The sequence below is a fragment of the Polypterus senegalus genome, chromosome 3, assembly GCF_016835505.1.
Source record: "Polypterus senegalus isolate Bchr_013 chromosome 3, ASM1683550v1, whole genome shotgun sequence".
NCBI classification, from domain to species: domain Eukaryota; kingdom Metazoa; phylum Chordata; class Cladistia; order Polypteriformes; family Polypteridae; genus Polypterus; species Polypterus senegalus.
This window is the reverse complement of record NC_053156.1, coordinates 87,240,262-87,256,872: the sequence shown is the minus strand read 5'-3', so window position 1 is coordinate 87,256,872 and position 16,611 is coordinate 87,240,262. Positions and strand designations below refer to the sequence as shown.

The window sequence follows — 16,611 nt, the reverse complement described above, 5'->3', positions numbered from 1 at the left end:
TCAATTTCGGAATAAGGCTATAACATAAAACGTGGAAAAAGTGATGCGCTGTGAATACTTTCTGGATGCACTGTATATTTTAGGGTTGTGTTGCCATAATCTTGAAGGTGTACTTGGGCATACCTGAGCACAAATGATCAGACAGATTTTCTTGCAGTATTTGAGCAAATTATCCAAACCCTTTACCCTACAGGGCGGTGGAGCCTTTAACTCCACTGCAGCCTTTCTTTAAAAAGTAAGTCAATGATTTAACTTGCACAGACATTTTATTCTTTGTCTCAGTTCAGCTCTTCTGTCCAGCTGTTTCAAGATGGCACCATGTTATAGTTACTAACACTTGTGTGTTTTCATTCCTTTTATTGTTTCCTTACATGTACCTTGAATTTTGTTGTTCATTTTTATTTGGTGTTTCATGTTCTGATATTAGTTACTATCCAGTGCTACTGAAGGAGTTATGCATTTGCTCATATCAAGCTATGATATGCAAATACCGTGACCCTGTAGTTCAGATATAGCAGGTTGGATAACGGATGGATGGAAACTCACCTGCATCCTTGTGAGGTGATGTACTTTGTCCAGGGCAAAAGATACATATTTTTAAATGGAACCAGTTTACAAACAGGTCCACAGGCTTACTGATAAGTCGTGTACATTTCAGAGATGGAATTACAATGAGAGATGACAATCTGAATCCACTTAACATTTCCGACAGTCAATGAAAAGTCCAAAGCACTCAGCCTAGATGTTTGTTCAGTTGTCGGCTTTTGTGAGAACAGTATACTCTTCTAATATTGGTAGCCAAGGCAAAGATCTGTAATAAAAACGTCTTGTAAAAAATGTCAATATTTTTGTACTTTTGCTTTTAAACTAAAATGTACACAATTTATGAACATTAACAGTTTATACCCATTATAACCATTCATGTTCTAAATCCAGTTCAAGGATACAGTGATAATCTTTTAATTACTAGCTCACATTAGACTAATCTAGACGAGAACAGGCCATTTAGTCAAAAAAAAAAAAACTGTCTAGTCCTATCTACTTAATTCTTCTAAAATAACATCAAGTTTAGTTTCAAAAGTCCCTAAAGTCCAACTGTCTATCACACTACTTTGTATCTTATTCCAATTATCTATGATTCTTTGTGTAAACCTCCCCCAATGTTCATTAACTCATTTTAAAATAATCTTGATCCACTGTACTAATTCCCTTCATAACTTTAAACCGTTCCATTGTGCCACCTCTTAATCTTCTTTTGCTTAAACTGTATAGGCTCAGCTCTTTTAATCTTTTTCCTCATAATTCAACCCCTGTAGCCCTGGAATCAGTCTAGTTGCTCTTCTCTGGACCTTTTCTAGCACTGCTGTGTCCTTTTTGTAGCCTGGAGACCAAACCTGCACACAATACTCAAGATGAGACCTCACCAGTGCATTAGAAAGGCTGAAAAATAACCTCCTTGGACTTGTACTCCACACATAATGTTATATAACCTAACATTTGGTTAGCTTCTGAACACTGGGAGTTGATATTGATAGTGAGCCCACTATGACTCCTAAATCTTTCTAATAAGGTGTACTTTTGATTTTCATACCTCTCATTATGTATTGAAACCTGACTTTTTACTTCCTATGTATAATACTTTACATTTACCAACATAAAATTTTATTTGCCTAAAGCCTGTATGCTGTCGAAGTCCCTGTGTAATAGTTCAACATATTCTAGATTATCTGCCAATCCACCTAGTTTGGCACCATTTATAAACTTGTATCCACAAGCACCGATCCCTGTGGAACACCACTATTAATGTCAGCCAGTTCTGAAGGTTCCTCACACCGTAACCCAATGATTTACTTACTTTATCCTCTCCCATTATATATAACAGGCTTGCAAACTCACTTCTCCTAAAATACTTATTCAAATATAATTTATGTTTCCATTGTCTCTTTCAAATCAATAGAACTGAATTCTCTCTCTCTCATATATATATATATATATATATATATAATATATATATATATATATACACATATATATACATACACACACAATATATAAAACAATGTCTGTATGTCAGCTCTTCATGAGCAGAACTAATGCTTAGCTAGCAAATGAGAGAAGTACTTAACGGATTTAGATTGTGTTTTTTTCTAGGATTTGCTTGAATATTCTGGTTGATTTTGCGACTTCTCTCATCGTACTAAGAATCATAGTACGTGTGCAGGAGTGATTTATTCTCGCTAATCCGAGACAGAGGCTGCGGGCCAAGGTAAGGGGGAAGCATGATGTTAGCAGTGGGGAGTCAGTCTATCTCTGCGTTTTGGAGAGTACCTTACCTCTGCTTAGCTGATTTTTAAAGTACTGTATGTCCTGTTTCACTACTAAGTGAGCAAAGCTGTGGGGAACGGCTAGTTTCTTTAAATAAATAAATGCAGACATTGCAGGATTTACATGTAATATTAGAAAACATCAAATATCACAATACAGTATACAATCTTATAAAACATAGTATAAGATGTATTTTTTCTTTGTTAATTATGTATTCTTACCTAATCATTTTTTTCTTTTCTTTTAACTTTCTCTTAAACATTTTGGAAAGCACTTTGAGCTACACTGTTTGTATGAAAATGTGCTATATAAATACAGTAAATGTTTTTGTTGTTGTCCCTGCCCAGCAGTTCACTAACAAATCATCGACAAGGACTCGGTTTGCTCACTTTTATAATGTAGCCTGTCTGCTTTAAACGTAAGCCGTCATCATTCTCAAGAAGTAAAATGAACACATAGGCAGCTGCTTTACTAAGTTATTCACCTTTGCTCGTTAAGGCTTGTGTCAAAAGTATGCCTGGCAAAAGATCAGCCATTTAACCAATTGAGGTGACATTTGCCACTAATGGTGGACTTTAGGTAGTTTATCACTTACTGTAGTTCCACAGTTTAATTCTGATTGATAAAAATGTTCAATTGCAAAATGGAAGTAACAAACATACAATATGAACAAAAAAAAAAAAAAAGATTACCATTTGGGTCAATGTGTGCATGATACAACACAAAAAAATCCCAAAAGTCCAGAAACCCAGATCTCTTAACTTTTTGATGGTTAGAGATTGTACTGTGCATTCATTTCATCAATAGTTTCCTAAACCAACAAGATTTTGAAAATCCCAACTTCTCAGATTTGTATATTGTTTCTTACAAAGATCCCAGTATCTTTTCTCTCTCTGCAATTTATTATCTGGTTTCGTTGTAAGATTTACATTTTTAAAATCATACCATTAGCCTGCCCTCTTGGTAAATGTAGTAGTTGATTCAGAATCAGAGTGTCACACTGTCCAACAGTAATTTGTAGACTTAGTGGATATCAAACTATGGAAGTGCTAACTTCACCTGTAATCGAGAACATACGATATGTGCTGCTGGGACTGGACAGCTCCGTTCAATTTTCCATACTGCTTTTTAAATGACAATTTACCAGTACATCAAGGCACCAACTGTGCTCCTTTATGATGATACCATCCTGAGGTGATTTGAAGTGCAGTGCTCCAGTAATACACAGACAGTTAAGAAAAAGCAGGATCAGCTGTCTTCCTGCAAGAGTCTTGGATCATATGGTAATAAAACCTTTGGAGGCGACTGTCTGATGCCATTGGGTTTATGCATCTGAAGTGCTTGCCTCTTCGAGTGCCATTGTGTAGCTTGCTATCCCCATGCTTTAGCAGGGTAACAGCTCTCTTTAAATACAGGAGATCACTGATGGGATTTAAATTCCTTTGAAAATAAAGTCAGAAATTTGATCTGGAAAGTCTTAAAGATTCTTTCTACAAGTTCAAGAATACAGAGTGCTTTTAAAGAACGCTCTCATTTTTATTTGTGCAACTCTGTGCCTGGTATGTTACTTACTATATCATTTGTTTTTCCTCCAAGTACTGGAGCACAGGCAGGTTAAGAGATTTTTACTAAAGCAAACAGGTTTCCACATAATTTTTAAAGCCTTAACTTTTTGGCCACATTGTGGAACCATAATTTTTGTATTTATTAATGCTGTATATCTAGACAGTTATTTTATCCATGGAGATTTAAAACACTGGCATACATTACAGCTGTTTACATACAGTGAGTTAAGTGACTGGTACACATCACCTTAAGGTTTAACATCTAGCTCTTTAGCAGATGTTGACACTTTGCCTACAAGTGTGGTGAAGCTTCTAAACGGGTGCACTCTGAATTGGAACCATTTTCTCTGCTTCAGTTGATAAGAAATTGGGTGGTGGCAGGATGCCTGGCACTACAAGATTCACATGTACAACAATTGTTGGAGAATTCTGTGACTTTGCAAACCAAGCAATGCACCTTTTACTAATAGCCCAAAAGAAGAATATAAAAATGATCCCCTCAGCTTTTCCAGAAAGGGTGATGATGAGCAGGGAAGTACAAGGATAAATCCTAGTGGTTCTCATCTATGATGAGCTTTTTGAGAGCCAAGTGCAAATAATGCAATGCTCTGTTCAAGCTAGTAACAGACATACACTAATAGTGCAACATTTTACATGCATCAATGACCATGGTGGCTGAGGATAAAAGTCCACAACGCAAGCTGTTAAGCACAGAGTTTTGTTTGTAAAACACAATGATTGATGTAATTAAAGAAATTTCATTTAAACAGCCATTAGACATTTATTTCCTAACTGTACCTTTGCTTTATCTGAAGAACTCAAGTGGAAGTACAATCAAACAGAGCAGAAAAGGCAAGATCCTGCATAGTTTAACCTTATTGCTCTTCTTTTTTTATTTAAGGCTTCACTTCTCACAAATAAAGGAAAAAAGCTTAAAGGGACATCATCAGGCTTACTGGTTTAAAAACGGAAAAGTTAGTTATTAAGTCTATTATACTATACATACAAAACATACAATAAACTCAGCGTGTAGAAATCAAAAGTCACCGTAAAGCAGGCTCTAAAACTATGTACAGTTAAGAAAAGCGTTGGGGTATTTGTCAATGTGTAATGATCAGACAAAACATGCAGTTTTCATTTGTATTTTTAGAGTGAAAGGTTGTGATTCTGTGTGGAGACAATCAACAAAGGGGACATAAAAAAATAGTACCAGTGATAATAATCTTTCCTTTTTCATCTTGTCAAAAACATTTAACATAGTCAAAGTAACCAAAATGCAGTTTTCCCATTTTTATGTAGTGTAGCAGTGGAATCTCCTTCCTGGAATCTTGGCTCCAGGACTGTGGAAAAAATTAGATGGATATCTCGGCACCATACTTCATTGGCTGAAACAGAAGGGATTTGTAGGTAATACTGAGATTGACTGTAGATGCAGCATAGGAACAGTTTAATTGATTTCTTACATGTGTTTTAGAGCCTGGTCCTGCACTGGTTTCCTTAACTGCCGTCAACCAAAAGTTGAGGTATTATCAGCTTTATGGGTTTAAGTACACTTTTAACTGTAAACACTATCCAGTCAAGTCTTCAGTGGACAGCTTACCAAAGATTTTTATAAAAGGATGTGAACCCCACCCTGTCCATATCTTATTGGAGAACATAAAAAGATTCCACTCCTTTGAGACTTTTGCTCTACCAAAATAGATAAAGGAAACCAAAAAATGGTTTAAGTGCCTGTTGGCTCAGAAATGCCGAGGAAACTCGCACTGTTCACAGCGGATCAAGGCTGGGTGATTCAGGAAAGTACAGGCGGTACAGCTCCACTGAGCACCTTCATCCTCTTCTGTGTCCTGTACAGTCTTTGGTGCTTTGGTAATTGATCTCTGTTCTGCTGGAGAAAAACATACCTCATCTTAGTCGCAGCTTATGTCATGATGATTTCTAAATTTATGACTATACTTCTTGTTCAGCTCTATTACGTAATTGTTCAAATTCATTTCAAAAATAATAAACTGTACAATTCTAAAGAAATTAAAAAACAATGTGCATCCAGTTATGGAGATTCAAGTATTACTGTTATCCTGAGCATATCAAATGTACATGCAAATATGTTAAAACTGTTTGATCAGATTTCCATTTCCATGCAAGTCAACATCATTAGAGGTAGTAAACAAAAATTAAGTTGGCTAAGGTGGTCTTAGGTTCTAAGGAAGATCTATCTTCAAAATTTCATTTGCACAAAAATTTTATTACTTATGTATAAGTAATTAACAACATGCATATTGTTTAGTCTGTGTACACATAAGAATGGATTAATAAATAATATACATCCACATACACTGAAAATGTTTGTTTAGTTCTTCTCTACAGTAATTGTTTACCCTTTCTTACTATTCGTCCACCACCTGCATACTGTTCAGGTAAAGAATACATGTCTAAAATTTGGCAAAAAATAAGCTCTGCCCATGTGTAACCATTTGATCTCTCTGTTCATAAGTTGTTTTTGAAGGCTTAATGCACATTTCACCCATTTGCAGTTCTCTGTATCAGCAGTGACTGTTGTATTTATGTCAGGCACAGTAAGTGTCAACAACGGTGCAGGCCATGGTGACATGAAAAGCTTTACTTCAAGGTCAGTGGTTAAATTATCTAAGTCCAGTGTGTAAACAAACATAAAAAAACAACCATCACAAAAACTGTTCTCTATTTACATTATCAATGGTAAATCTTGTGTCAGACTGGGTGATTTCATACAAAATGTGCTATGTTCCAAGTTGTTTAACATATCTAGATGTAAATACTATGGAATAAAAGCTGAAACTCTTATCTCTCTTCTTATGTACATCTTTTGATCTCATAAAAATGTCTTTAGTGCACCGCAAAAGCAAAATAATTGGCCTTACTATTCTAATACTTTTGGAAGGGACTGTACATCATCAATGAAGATAAGTGTGCCAGTACCTGTAGCAGCCGTACATTCCCCAAGCCATAACAGTCCCACCACCATGTTGAACAGATGAGGTGGTATGCTTTGGATCTTGAGCAGTTCCTTTTCATATACACACTTTTCTCTTGCCATCACTCTGATACAGGTTCATCTTTGCCTCGTCTGCCCAAAAGACCTTTCCCCAGAATTCTGCAGAGTCTTAAGTACTTTTTCACCAACTGTAATCTGGCTATCCTGTTTTTGTGGCCAACTATTGGTTTGCATCTTGCAGTGTGAGCTCCTATTTCTGCTCAAGACGTTGTATGTGGCAAGCAGTCTCCGACACTTACATATCTGCCTCCTGAAGGTAGTTTCTGATCTGTTGGACAGGCGTTTGGGGGTTTTTCTTTACCACAGAGAGAATTCTTTTGTCATTAACAATGGAGATCTTCCTTGGCCTGCCAGTCCCTTTGCAATTACTGAGCATCAGTGTGTTCTTTCTTAATGATATTCCAGACAGTTGATTTAGGTAATCTTAAGGTTTTACCAATGTCTCTAATGTTTTGTTTTTTTTCTTGTCTTTCAGGTTCATAATGGCCTGTTTTACTTTTATTGGCACAACTCTTGCCCTCATGATGAACAACGGCAACTACAAACTCCAAAAGTAGTCTGTAGGTGGAAGTCTGGGTATCTCATGCCTGCACTAATGAACTAACAAAACACACCTAAATAATTACAAACATCTTCTGTTATTTCTGCATGGTGTGACCAAAATATATACAAACGCCTATAGTAAATTAAAGCTTGCAATGTGCCCTTTAATAACATCGGAATTGTTTGATTTGTAATTTTAAACTCTGGAGCAGAAGTGTAAATCAAGAAAAGATGTGTCCAAACATTATGGAGGGCACTGTATTAATGACTGTATTTGATGTTTTTAAATAATCGTAAGTGATTCTAACTGGGTTTCTTATGAATTCCTGGCTTTGCTCTCACTTTGATCAATCCACTTTGTACAAATCAAGAATCCAGTTTTTGTAAAGGGCTGTATTATTAAGTGTCACATTTGTTTCAGTTTTCATATGCAACTTTTAAGAAAGACAGAGTCATAAGCACTTCATGTTTTACATATGCATCACGAGGAAAAAGGTAAAAATATTAATAGCATAAATATAATAAAGAATAGAAAGTTCAAATGCACATTGTAAGCATGTAGAATATTAACCTTTGACTATATTCTAATATTTACTTAATTTTAATAGGACTACTCAAATGGTCATTTTGAGCTAATTAAAGGAGAACATGCTTCAAATAAAAACACACAGAACAATTGGAAAACAGACGAGCAAGAGGCACAAACAAAAATACCTTCAGAAACTCACAGCAAAAAACATTTCATAAATGGCATATCTATCAAATTTAAATTGTAAGCACAGTGGCAGTCTGTTACAATTAATTTAATAAATGTTTAATATATGTGATTACAGCATATACAATTAAGTACACAGAAAGTTTTAGCAAAGAGTGCAAACGTTCCAAAACACAATGTACAGTGGTGTGAAAAACTATTTGCCCCCTGATTTCTTATTCTTTTGCATGTTTGTCACACAAAATGTTTCTGATCATCAAACACATTTAACCATTAGTCAAATATAACACAAGTAAACACAAAATGCAGTTTTTAAATGATGCTTTTTATTATTTAGGGAGAAAAAAAATCCAAACCTACATGGCCCTGTGTGAAAAAGTAATTGCCCCCTTGTTAAAAATAACCTAACTGTGGTGTATCACACCTGAGTTCAATTTCTGTAGCCACCCCCAGGCCTGATTACTGCCACACCCCTTTCAATCAAGAAATCACTTAAAAAGGAGCTGCCTGACACAGAGAAGTAGGCCAAAAGCACCTCAAAAGCTAGACATCATGCCAAGATCCAAAGAAATTCAGGAACAAATGAGAACAGAAGTAATTGAGATCTATCAGTCTGGTAAAGGTTATAAAACCATTTCTAAAGCTTTGGGACTCCAGCGAACCACAGTGAGAACCATTATCCACAAATGGCAAAAACATGGAACAGTGGTGAACCTTCCCAGGAGTGGCCGGCCGACCAAAATTACCCCAAGAGCGCAGAGACGACTCATCCGAGAGGTCACAAAAGACCCCAGGACAACGTCTAAAGAACTGCAGGCCTCACTTGCCTCAATTAAGGTCAGTGTTCACGACTACACCATAAGAAAGAGACTGGGCAAAAACGGCCTGCATGGCAGATTTCCAAGACGCAAACCACTGTTAAGCAAAAAGAACATTAGGGCTCGTCTCAATTTTGCTAAGAAACATCTCAATGATTGCCAAGACTTTTGGGAAAATACCTTGTGGACTGATGAGACAAAAGTTGAACTTTTTGGAAGGCAAATGTCCCGTTACATCTGGCGTAAAAGGAACACAGCATTTCAGAAAAAGAACACCATACCAACAGTAAAATATGGCGGTGGTTGTGCGATGGTCTGGGGTTGTTTTGCTGCTTCAGGACCTGGAAGGCTTGCTGTGATAGATGGAACCATGAATTCTACTGTCTACCAAAAAATCTACCAAAAAAACACGAGCAAATCCACCTCTGAATGGCTGAAGAAAAACAAAATGAAGACTTTGGAGTGGCCTAGTCAAAGTCCTGACCTGAATCCAATTTAGATGCTATGGCATGACCTTAAAAAGGCGGTTACAACAATTCTGCAAAGATGAGTGGGCCAAAATTCCTCCAGAGCGCTGTAAAAGACTCATTGCAAGTTATCGCAAACGCTTGATTGCAGTTATTGCTGCTAAGGGTGGCCCAACCAGTTATTAGGTTCACGGGGCAATTACTTTTTCACACAGGGCCATGTAGGTTTGGATTTTTTCTCCCTAAATAATAAAAGCATCATTTAAAAAATGCATTTTGTGTTTACTTGTGTTATATTTGACTAATGGTTAAATGTGTTTGATGATCAGAAACATTTTGTGTGACAAACATGCAAAAGAATAAGAAATCAGGAAGGGGGCAAATAGTTTTTCACACCACTGTATGTACTGCTCAGAATGAATGGAGTCCTAAGCAGTTCCTCATTAAAGCGGACAGTACGCCTATAGCAACCTGCCACTTTTAAACCTCAAAAGTAAATGAATTACTCGAATAACGCTGCCAACAGTGGAATACTTCACAAAAGATACAATGAGGCGCTGATTCTTGTTGTTAATTAAACCCGTTCTTAATTCCATGGCTTGTTGCTGCTCTCATTGTACAATAGCAGACATTTCTGAGAATTGTTGACTTCCTCTTTTCTAAGACCACTGTTAAAATGTTTTGTGGACCTGAGCAGATCAACATTCCTGAGACCTTCATCTTTCTTTATTTTCAGATATTGTGTGATGCACACCAGTTGTTTTGGCTCATTTTGTATATCATTATTGTTTGGTTGCTAACTAAGTAAAAAAACAAGGGGTCTGAGTCTTCAAGAGCAAGTCAATTAAAATGAATTCAAAAGAAGTTAATTAGCAGCAAAAACAGGTCATTCATTAAGAAAAGGGTTAGAATGAAAACCTGCAGCTAGGGTGGTCCTCCAGGACTGGGGTTGGCAACCCCAGATCTAGTCGTAGACTCACAACTTGCAAAATGCATGTATTATTTGATAAAATTTCTTCAGTCATGCTTCTGAATTGGATTATGCTATATGAGTAATATTAGATGGATTTTCCTGGATGTTTTTGATATTGTTGTTCAGTGCTGATCACCATAGGCTACGTTATTTCCCTTCTTTGAGAAAACATGAACATAAATTTTTCTCATCCTTCGTTACAAATTACATGGGGTAAACAACAGATTAAAAAAATATATTTTGAATGGAGTATTCCTTTAATTTACCATATTTATCCAAAGACAGACACATTTGTGCCAGCCATCTCAGACAGCTGAGGAAGTTTTGGGTTTCTAGTGATCCCAAGAACTTTTTACTCGGGTGCTATAGAAAGCACCTTGTTTTAGAACATCACTTCCTGGTTTGGGAACAGTTATGTACAGGACTTTAAGGAACTATAGAGTGATCTGGGCGCCTGAACGCTACACCAGATCTGCTGTACCATCTCTGTAGGATATTTATACCAGGATATGCAGGCCCAGAGCAAGTAGAATCATCATAGACTCATCTCACCCTAGTAACTATTTGTTCGATCTGCTGAAATCAGGCAAACAGTTTCTTTTCAGTTTTAACAAGCTATTTTGAGAAATAATGATTGCTGACATTGTACTAAAAATGCATTTGGTGACCGCAAGGTTTTAATTAAAGAGGTTTACCCTTTTCTGTCAACTTGGCAGACAATAGGGCATATCATGATCATTATCTAATACACTTATTTCTGTGAAGAAAAAACAGCTTCAATAACTCACCACTACCCTTCTTAGATATTATTAAATTAGTTGTTTAAAATGCAGTCATGTTTTCAGTAGTTTACACTGTGAAAGTACCAGTCTAAAAAATATAAATGAATAACTACAAACATGGACTTATTTGTAAGGGATAAAGAAATCAGGTTGCTATCTAGTGGTCAGGCATTACTTTTTCTACACTGAAGCCTAATTGGAGGCGCTGTATACCACCTTGAACAATTAAGAAAGGAAATGACTAAATAATATTACATGGTAGGGAAAGGTGTTTTAAAAATGTCTATAAATCTATTTTGTAAGATATACGGATTAATACAATGACACAAGTCTAAGTGTTATAATAAGCCTATATATGAAAAATGGTAAAAGCTCCTTTGAAGCTAGCAATTTATTTTTTATTAACACTAGAATCCCTGAAGCCTACGAATATATTTGTAATGCCGGGCCACCTTAAATTCCCTTGTGTCAAACAGCACTGGCATTAAGCAGCCTGCTATCCCATTTCCCACTGAGGTAAATGAAGTCATTAAAAGATTTATCTGAAGATATTTTACATGTTGCTGTCAATGTGTGAAAACCAAAGCCCAAATATCAATCAACACAAAGTAAACATGTCCGTTTGGCTTGTGCACAGGTAAGAACTACTGTCTCATAATCAAGAGGTTGCAAGTTCGATTCTGGCTCCTCCCCACATTTACCATTTTGAGTAGTGAGCTGCTATTATTATTGCTATTATATATTAAAAACCATACATTTTATTCGAGTCAGTAACACCTGGTGTAAATGTTTGCTATTTGTAAAAGGATATTGCTGAAGTAATATAAACAGACACACAAACACTGGTGAATCATGTCTTCTTGGTATCTTGTCGTCACTTGAAGTTTTTATTGTTTTATTCTTGAATAAAAGCACACTTGTTTCATTATACTTTTACGAAAGTATTTATTTTATATTCCAGTACCACTTGAATGACATCAAATCTGTCTCTGACTCTTGCTCTCTGTTGTGTATGCACACACACATCCATGCATGAAACTGTCATTATTTGAAAACGCTATGTAATTTGAATGTGAATTGTCATTTGAACATGTTTTTTTTTCAATCTTGCCCAATCTCCACATTATGATGCCTGGTGCCAAGAATGCAGACAGACTTCTTTTTGGGTGCAAACACCATCAGCACAGCACAGCACTGCCAGATCTAAACACCAGTGTGGAGAATTGCTCATGTACTGAAGTGACAAAAGCTATGTAAAGAAGTTGTTTGTTCTGTTGTCTGTTGTTATGGCTCTGCCTTTGTCCAGAAACAATAAGCTTTATGACCAGTGTCTCAGAATGTCTTTCCCCCGTGGGATGACTGGGATATTTTCCTAAATAAGGAGTGGCATTGCACATGTACTTTGTCTCTAAATCTGCTGCAATCCAAAAGTTTATGCCAAATTTGTCAGGCTTGTTTGACTGCATTGCAAGAAAGGACAACGGACCTTGGTTGGAAACAGCTTCTTATTAACGGTATATGTTGCCTTGGGTAGGAACTCAAAACACTGATCACACCAAATCTTTTTTTTTTTTTTCCCTCACATGTTCTGCACAGGTGTCTTTGTTATTAAATTGCAAATGCCATACTATACTGTGATAGTGGCCATGGGACATGACATCTTTGATTTCAGGCAGGTACATCAAATAGTTCTGAACAGGCATCAACCATAGCACCAACTTTGGTCTTTGCTGCTCTTGTGAAAAGAATAGAAATAAACGCCATCAACTAAGACAGGGAGAGGCGAGTTTCGTGTAACACGCTCAAATCACATGTATGTTTTTATTATATAATAGTAATAATAATACCAGCTCACAACTCAAATAAATGCAGGGAGGACCCAAGATCAAACCCGCAATCTCTTGATTATGAGACAGCAGTTCTTACCTGTGCACCAGCCAAGTGGACATGTCTGCTTTGTGTTGATATTTGGGCATAAGTTTTTACACATTGACAGCAACATGTAAATTGAATAATTTATTTTTCTTCAGTTATATTCTTGAATAAAACTGCTCTTGTTTTGTTATACCTTTTGTGAAAGTGTTTGATATTTGCACTTCAGTCTTCAAACATTATACACTTCACGTCAACATTTTGTCATTACTGTAACATGAAAAAAGTTTGTTTTAGTTATGTGTTCAACATTTCTTGCCTCGCATTTCATGTCATCCTACACTGACACAGATCGTTGTAAATACAGAACACACACAAAATGTATGTATGTTTACCCTATACGATTACAGATACTTAACTCCCAGATAAAGATACTTCAGCTGTGAGAATTTTGTGTCTCACTTTAGCTGCGTCAGTGGGGGATGGGATAGCAGGCTGTTTGTGCTGATTGACATACAGTATGTGTAAAGCCAAAGATGCTGATGAGGTGCGAGGGAAATTAACATGGTCTGGCATTATGAATATTTTCGTAGGTTTCAGGGATTCTAGTGTTCTGGTTATATAAATATTGTGAAAAATATTTGCCAAGTCCTAAATCTGCATGGTTCTCTTTCCCTCACTGATATACAGAACACTACAATGAACTAATTTAAATGTGGTGGAACTCACCCCAATAAATATTCAAAGTCAAATAAAAAACTATTGGCTAATACAAGAAAGACAGAAGTAAGAGATGCAGAGAAAGTCAAGTTACCCACCATTAAATAAAGCAGTAGGTAAGATGATGGAGTCCTTCTTTAATTTTGAAGTGACATTAATTTTTCTTCCTCTCCTGTCTACAGTGGCTAAACAATTTGAGCCTGACAAGTATGAATGAAATGATGAGACGGCAGAAATAGAACAGAACAGGCTGACACAATACACATATAGCAAATCGTACAGTGGTACAAAAATCACAAACACAACAGTTATAAATGACAGTAAAACAGTATAAACAGAAACAAAAATCAATTTATAGGACAGATGATTTAATGAGGATAGAAGTAGGCAGTAACCATTCAATGCATTAAATAGAGCTTTAATTTGTAATTAATATCATACCCGTCCTGAAATACCATATTTAAAGCAACTTTTGTGACTATCTATATGACTGTTCACAATGGATTCAAATATAAAAATAGTTATGGTACTGGATAAACTGTGGCTTGAATACGAGAAAACAATTTTCTACACCAACAAGCAATGTTATAGGCAACTCCGGCGTAATTAAAAGCAGAGTTTTGCCACTGCATTTCTCAGTCAGCACAAGATTGTGAAATAAAAGAAAAACTCAGATTGTCAGCTATTGGAAATTTTGAGTCTTCTCTTCAGTCTTAAATGCTGGAGATGATATCATGGAACTCAACCCTATGGATAAACTGCTATCTAACAGACAAAAAATGATCTTAATATTTTCTAGGATTTTATTGATAACAATAAGTAGACAATATTTCACATCCTTCAAAATGTGTCTATAAAAGTCTTATACCAGCTCCAGATTGCTCTTTTGATTACTACTAATATTAACAGAAATACAATATTTTTTTAAAATGTTGCTGTAGTCATGGCTGTGAAAAAAATGTTAATCTTGTGTTTTCAAGGGGAAATTAAATATTGAATATTCAAACTCAATAGTATTTATAAGTGGTCAATGTTGGCCAAAGGATGTGAAAAATGTCCAGGGAAAAAAGAAAAATCTTATGTAACTTGTATCGCATAATCCACATGTCTAGTATCCATTTGTATGGTCAAAATATTAAAAATGTGTGCATTTTTTGCAAAAATAATATTAACAGTTATGAAAATGGCCACCTAGAATGTAAGCATGGGAGACGTCACTCTTACAATGCTGGGCATTTGAATTGAAGATCTGCCTCTCCCCATCATCCACTGATGATAAAACCTGTCTTTTATTCAATAAAAAACACCTGTCCACCTTCATGCAAGTAAGGATGATTCTTGTCTTGCAATTCAATCTAAAGATGCAGATAGCAAAGCTGGTGGTGTCTGTATTTTTTCTCCTGGTGCCGTCTGTTCACTCATTTTTGGATAGCTACACTAGCTTAATTTGTGGAGTGGTGACTATGTACTAATAATAAATTTTACTAGGATGCATGTTGTCTCACTGCATCAGACGTGTTTAGAGACCACCATGAGTGAAGTTTGCTTAAAACTAGGTGGGAACAATTAGACAGCATGTGGAGTGTCACAAGGCAGCACTAAAAGTAGGGGCAGTCACTTTGAACAGCAAAGAGCAGAGGTGCTCTCGATAATTTGATCTGACAGAGACCAAGCTTCCGATTACTGAACTGCTATGTTTGTAAAAGTATGAATTGCAAAATATGCATTTGACCTAAGCAATCAAAAGGAGGTGAAAAGAACTGTTAAGAGATCTGATAAACTACCACAGGAGATGCAGATTTCACTACACAACACTGTCTTATTCGAGTCCCAACCGATTTCATGATATTCTATAAATAAACTTAAAATATTTTGCCATTCAGGTCTGTAGTGCACAAGTGTGAATACATTTAATCATTCTTGATGTCAATGCTAAAGCATTGCTATCTGCTAGAAAAAAAATTCTACACATGTTGTAGGATCAGTAGTGTCCACTAGCAAATTTTGCCAAAGCGTTACTTGCAGCTAATTTGCTGCGTTAGCCCTTGTTCTTTGAATTAATAATTTAGCTGGTTTAGGAGAATTTTTTTTTTTTTTTAATAATACCAGTGCCCCATAAAGCTATGCAAGGCCAGTGTGATGTCCTCCAGAGCTGTAACAGCCAACACTGATGGGACTGCCCCTCGGGTATATAATGCTGATCATTTGCATTACAGACTCTGTGGGACAAGTTATCTGTGCTTGTAGCCAAATGTGCAAGTCGATCTTCGAGTTCCATGTTAACATAATAGAAGAAGGCATGTGCACTATGCTTGCACAGCAAGAGTGAAAACAAACCGTGAAGGAGCCCAATGCTATTACTATTTACAAGACATTTCTATGTCTTTGATACAATAAAAAGTGCAAAGCATAAGCACAGACAGTTTAGAGAGCCTTTAGTGCGACTTCAAAAATAGAACAAGCCCGCAGATTTAATCATGACATACCACTTTGAATTTTATGCCTTTAAATGACCTACATATTTTTTCTGACTTTTGACTACGATTCTGGCATTTACGCTTTTTTTTGATGAAATATATGATTATGCGTCTCTGACTGCATTCTTTCTTCTTTAATCTCGGGGTTGGCACAGTGGTTGCGGCACAGTTCAGGTCACCTTTTTGGCCACAATAATGAAACACATCTCTCTACTATAAAAAAAAATCTTGGTGCAAGGGAGACCAGGGAGATGAGACTTGATCTTCTCAGATCCATGAGATGAAAGAGATTGGCCACGGAGCGTCTCGCGGGGACCTTA

The 16,611-nt window shown here is 36.3% G+C and overlaps 1 protein-coding gene across 5 annotated transcripts in view; it reads right to left on the bottom strand.

Annotated features, from left to right (window-relative positions):
* Window positions 1-4,753: 4,753 nt before the first annotated feature.
* Window positions 4,754-16,611, bottom strand: part of tab2 (TGF-beta activated kinase 1 (MAP3K7) binding protein 2) — a 182,110-nt gene continuing 170,252 nt past the window's right edge. For 3 of the 5 annotated variants that reach the window (XM_039747561.1, XM_039747560.1, XM_039747562.1), the window contains 2 exons: window positions 13,913-14,014; window positions 4,754-5,775 (listed from right to left, as the gene is read on the bottom strand). In XM_039747561.1, coding sequence (XP_039603495.1) covers window positions 5,630-5,775; window positions 13,913-14,014 — 248 coding nt within the window. In that variant the 3' untranslated portion in view covers window positions 4,754-5,629. Of the gene's footprint in view, window positions 5,779-13,912; window positions 14,015-16,611 lie in introns of all 5 variants that reach the window. The other 2 variants (XM_039747563.1, XM_039747564.1) reach the window with 2 other exon arrangements.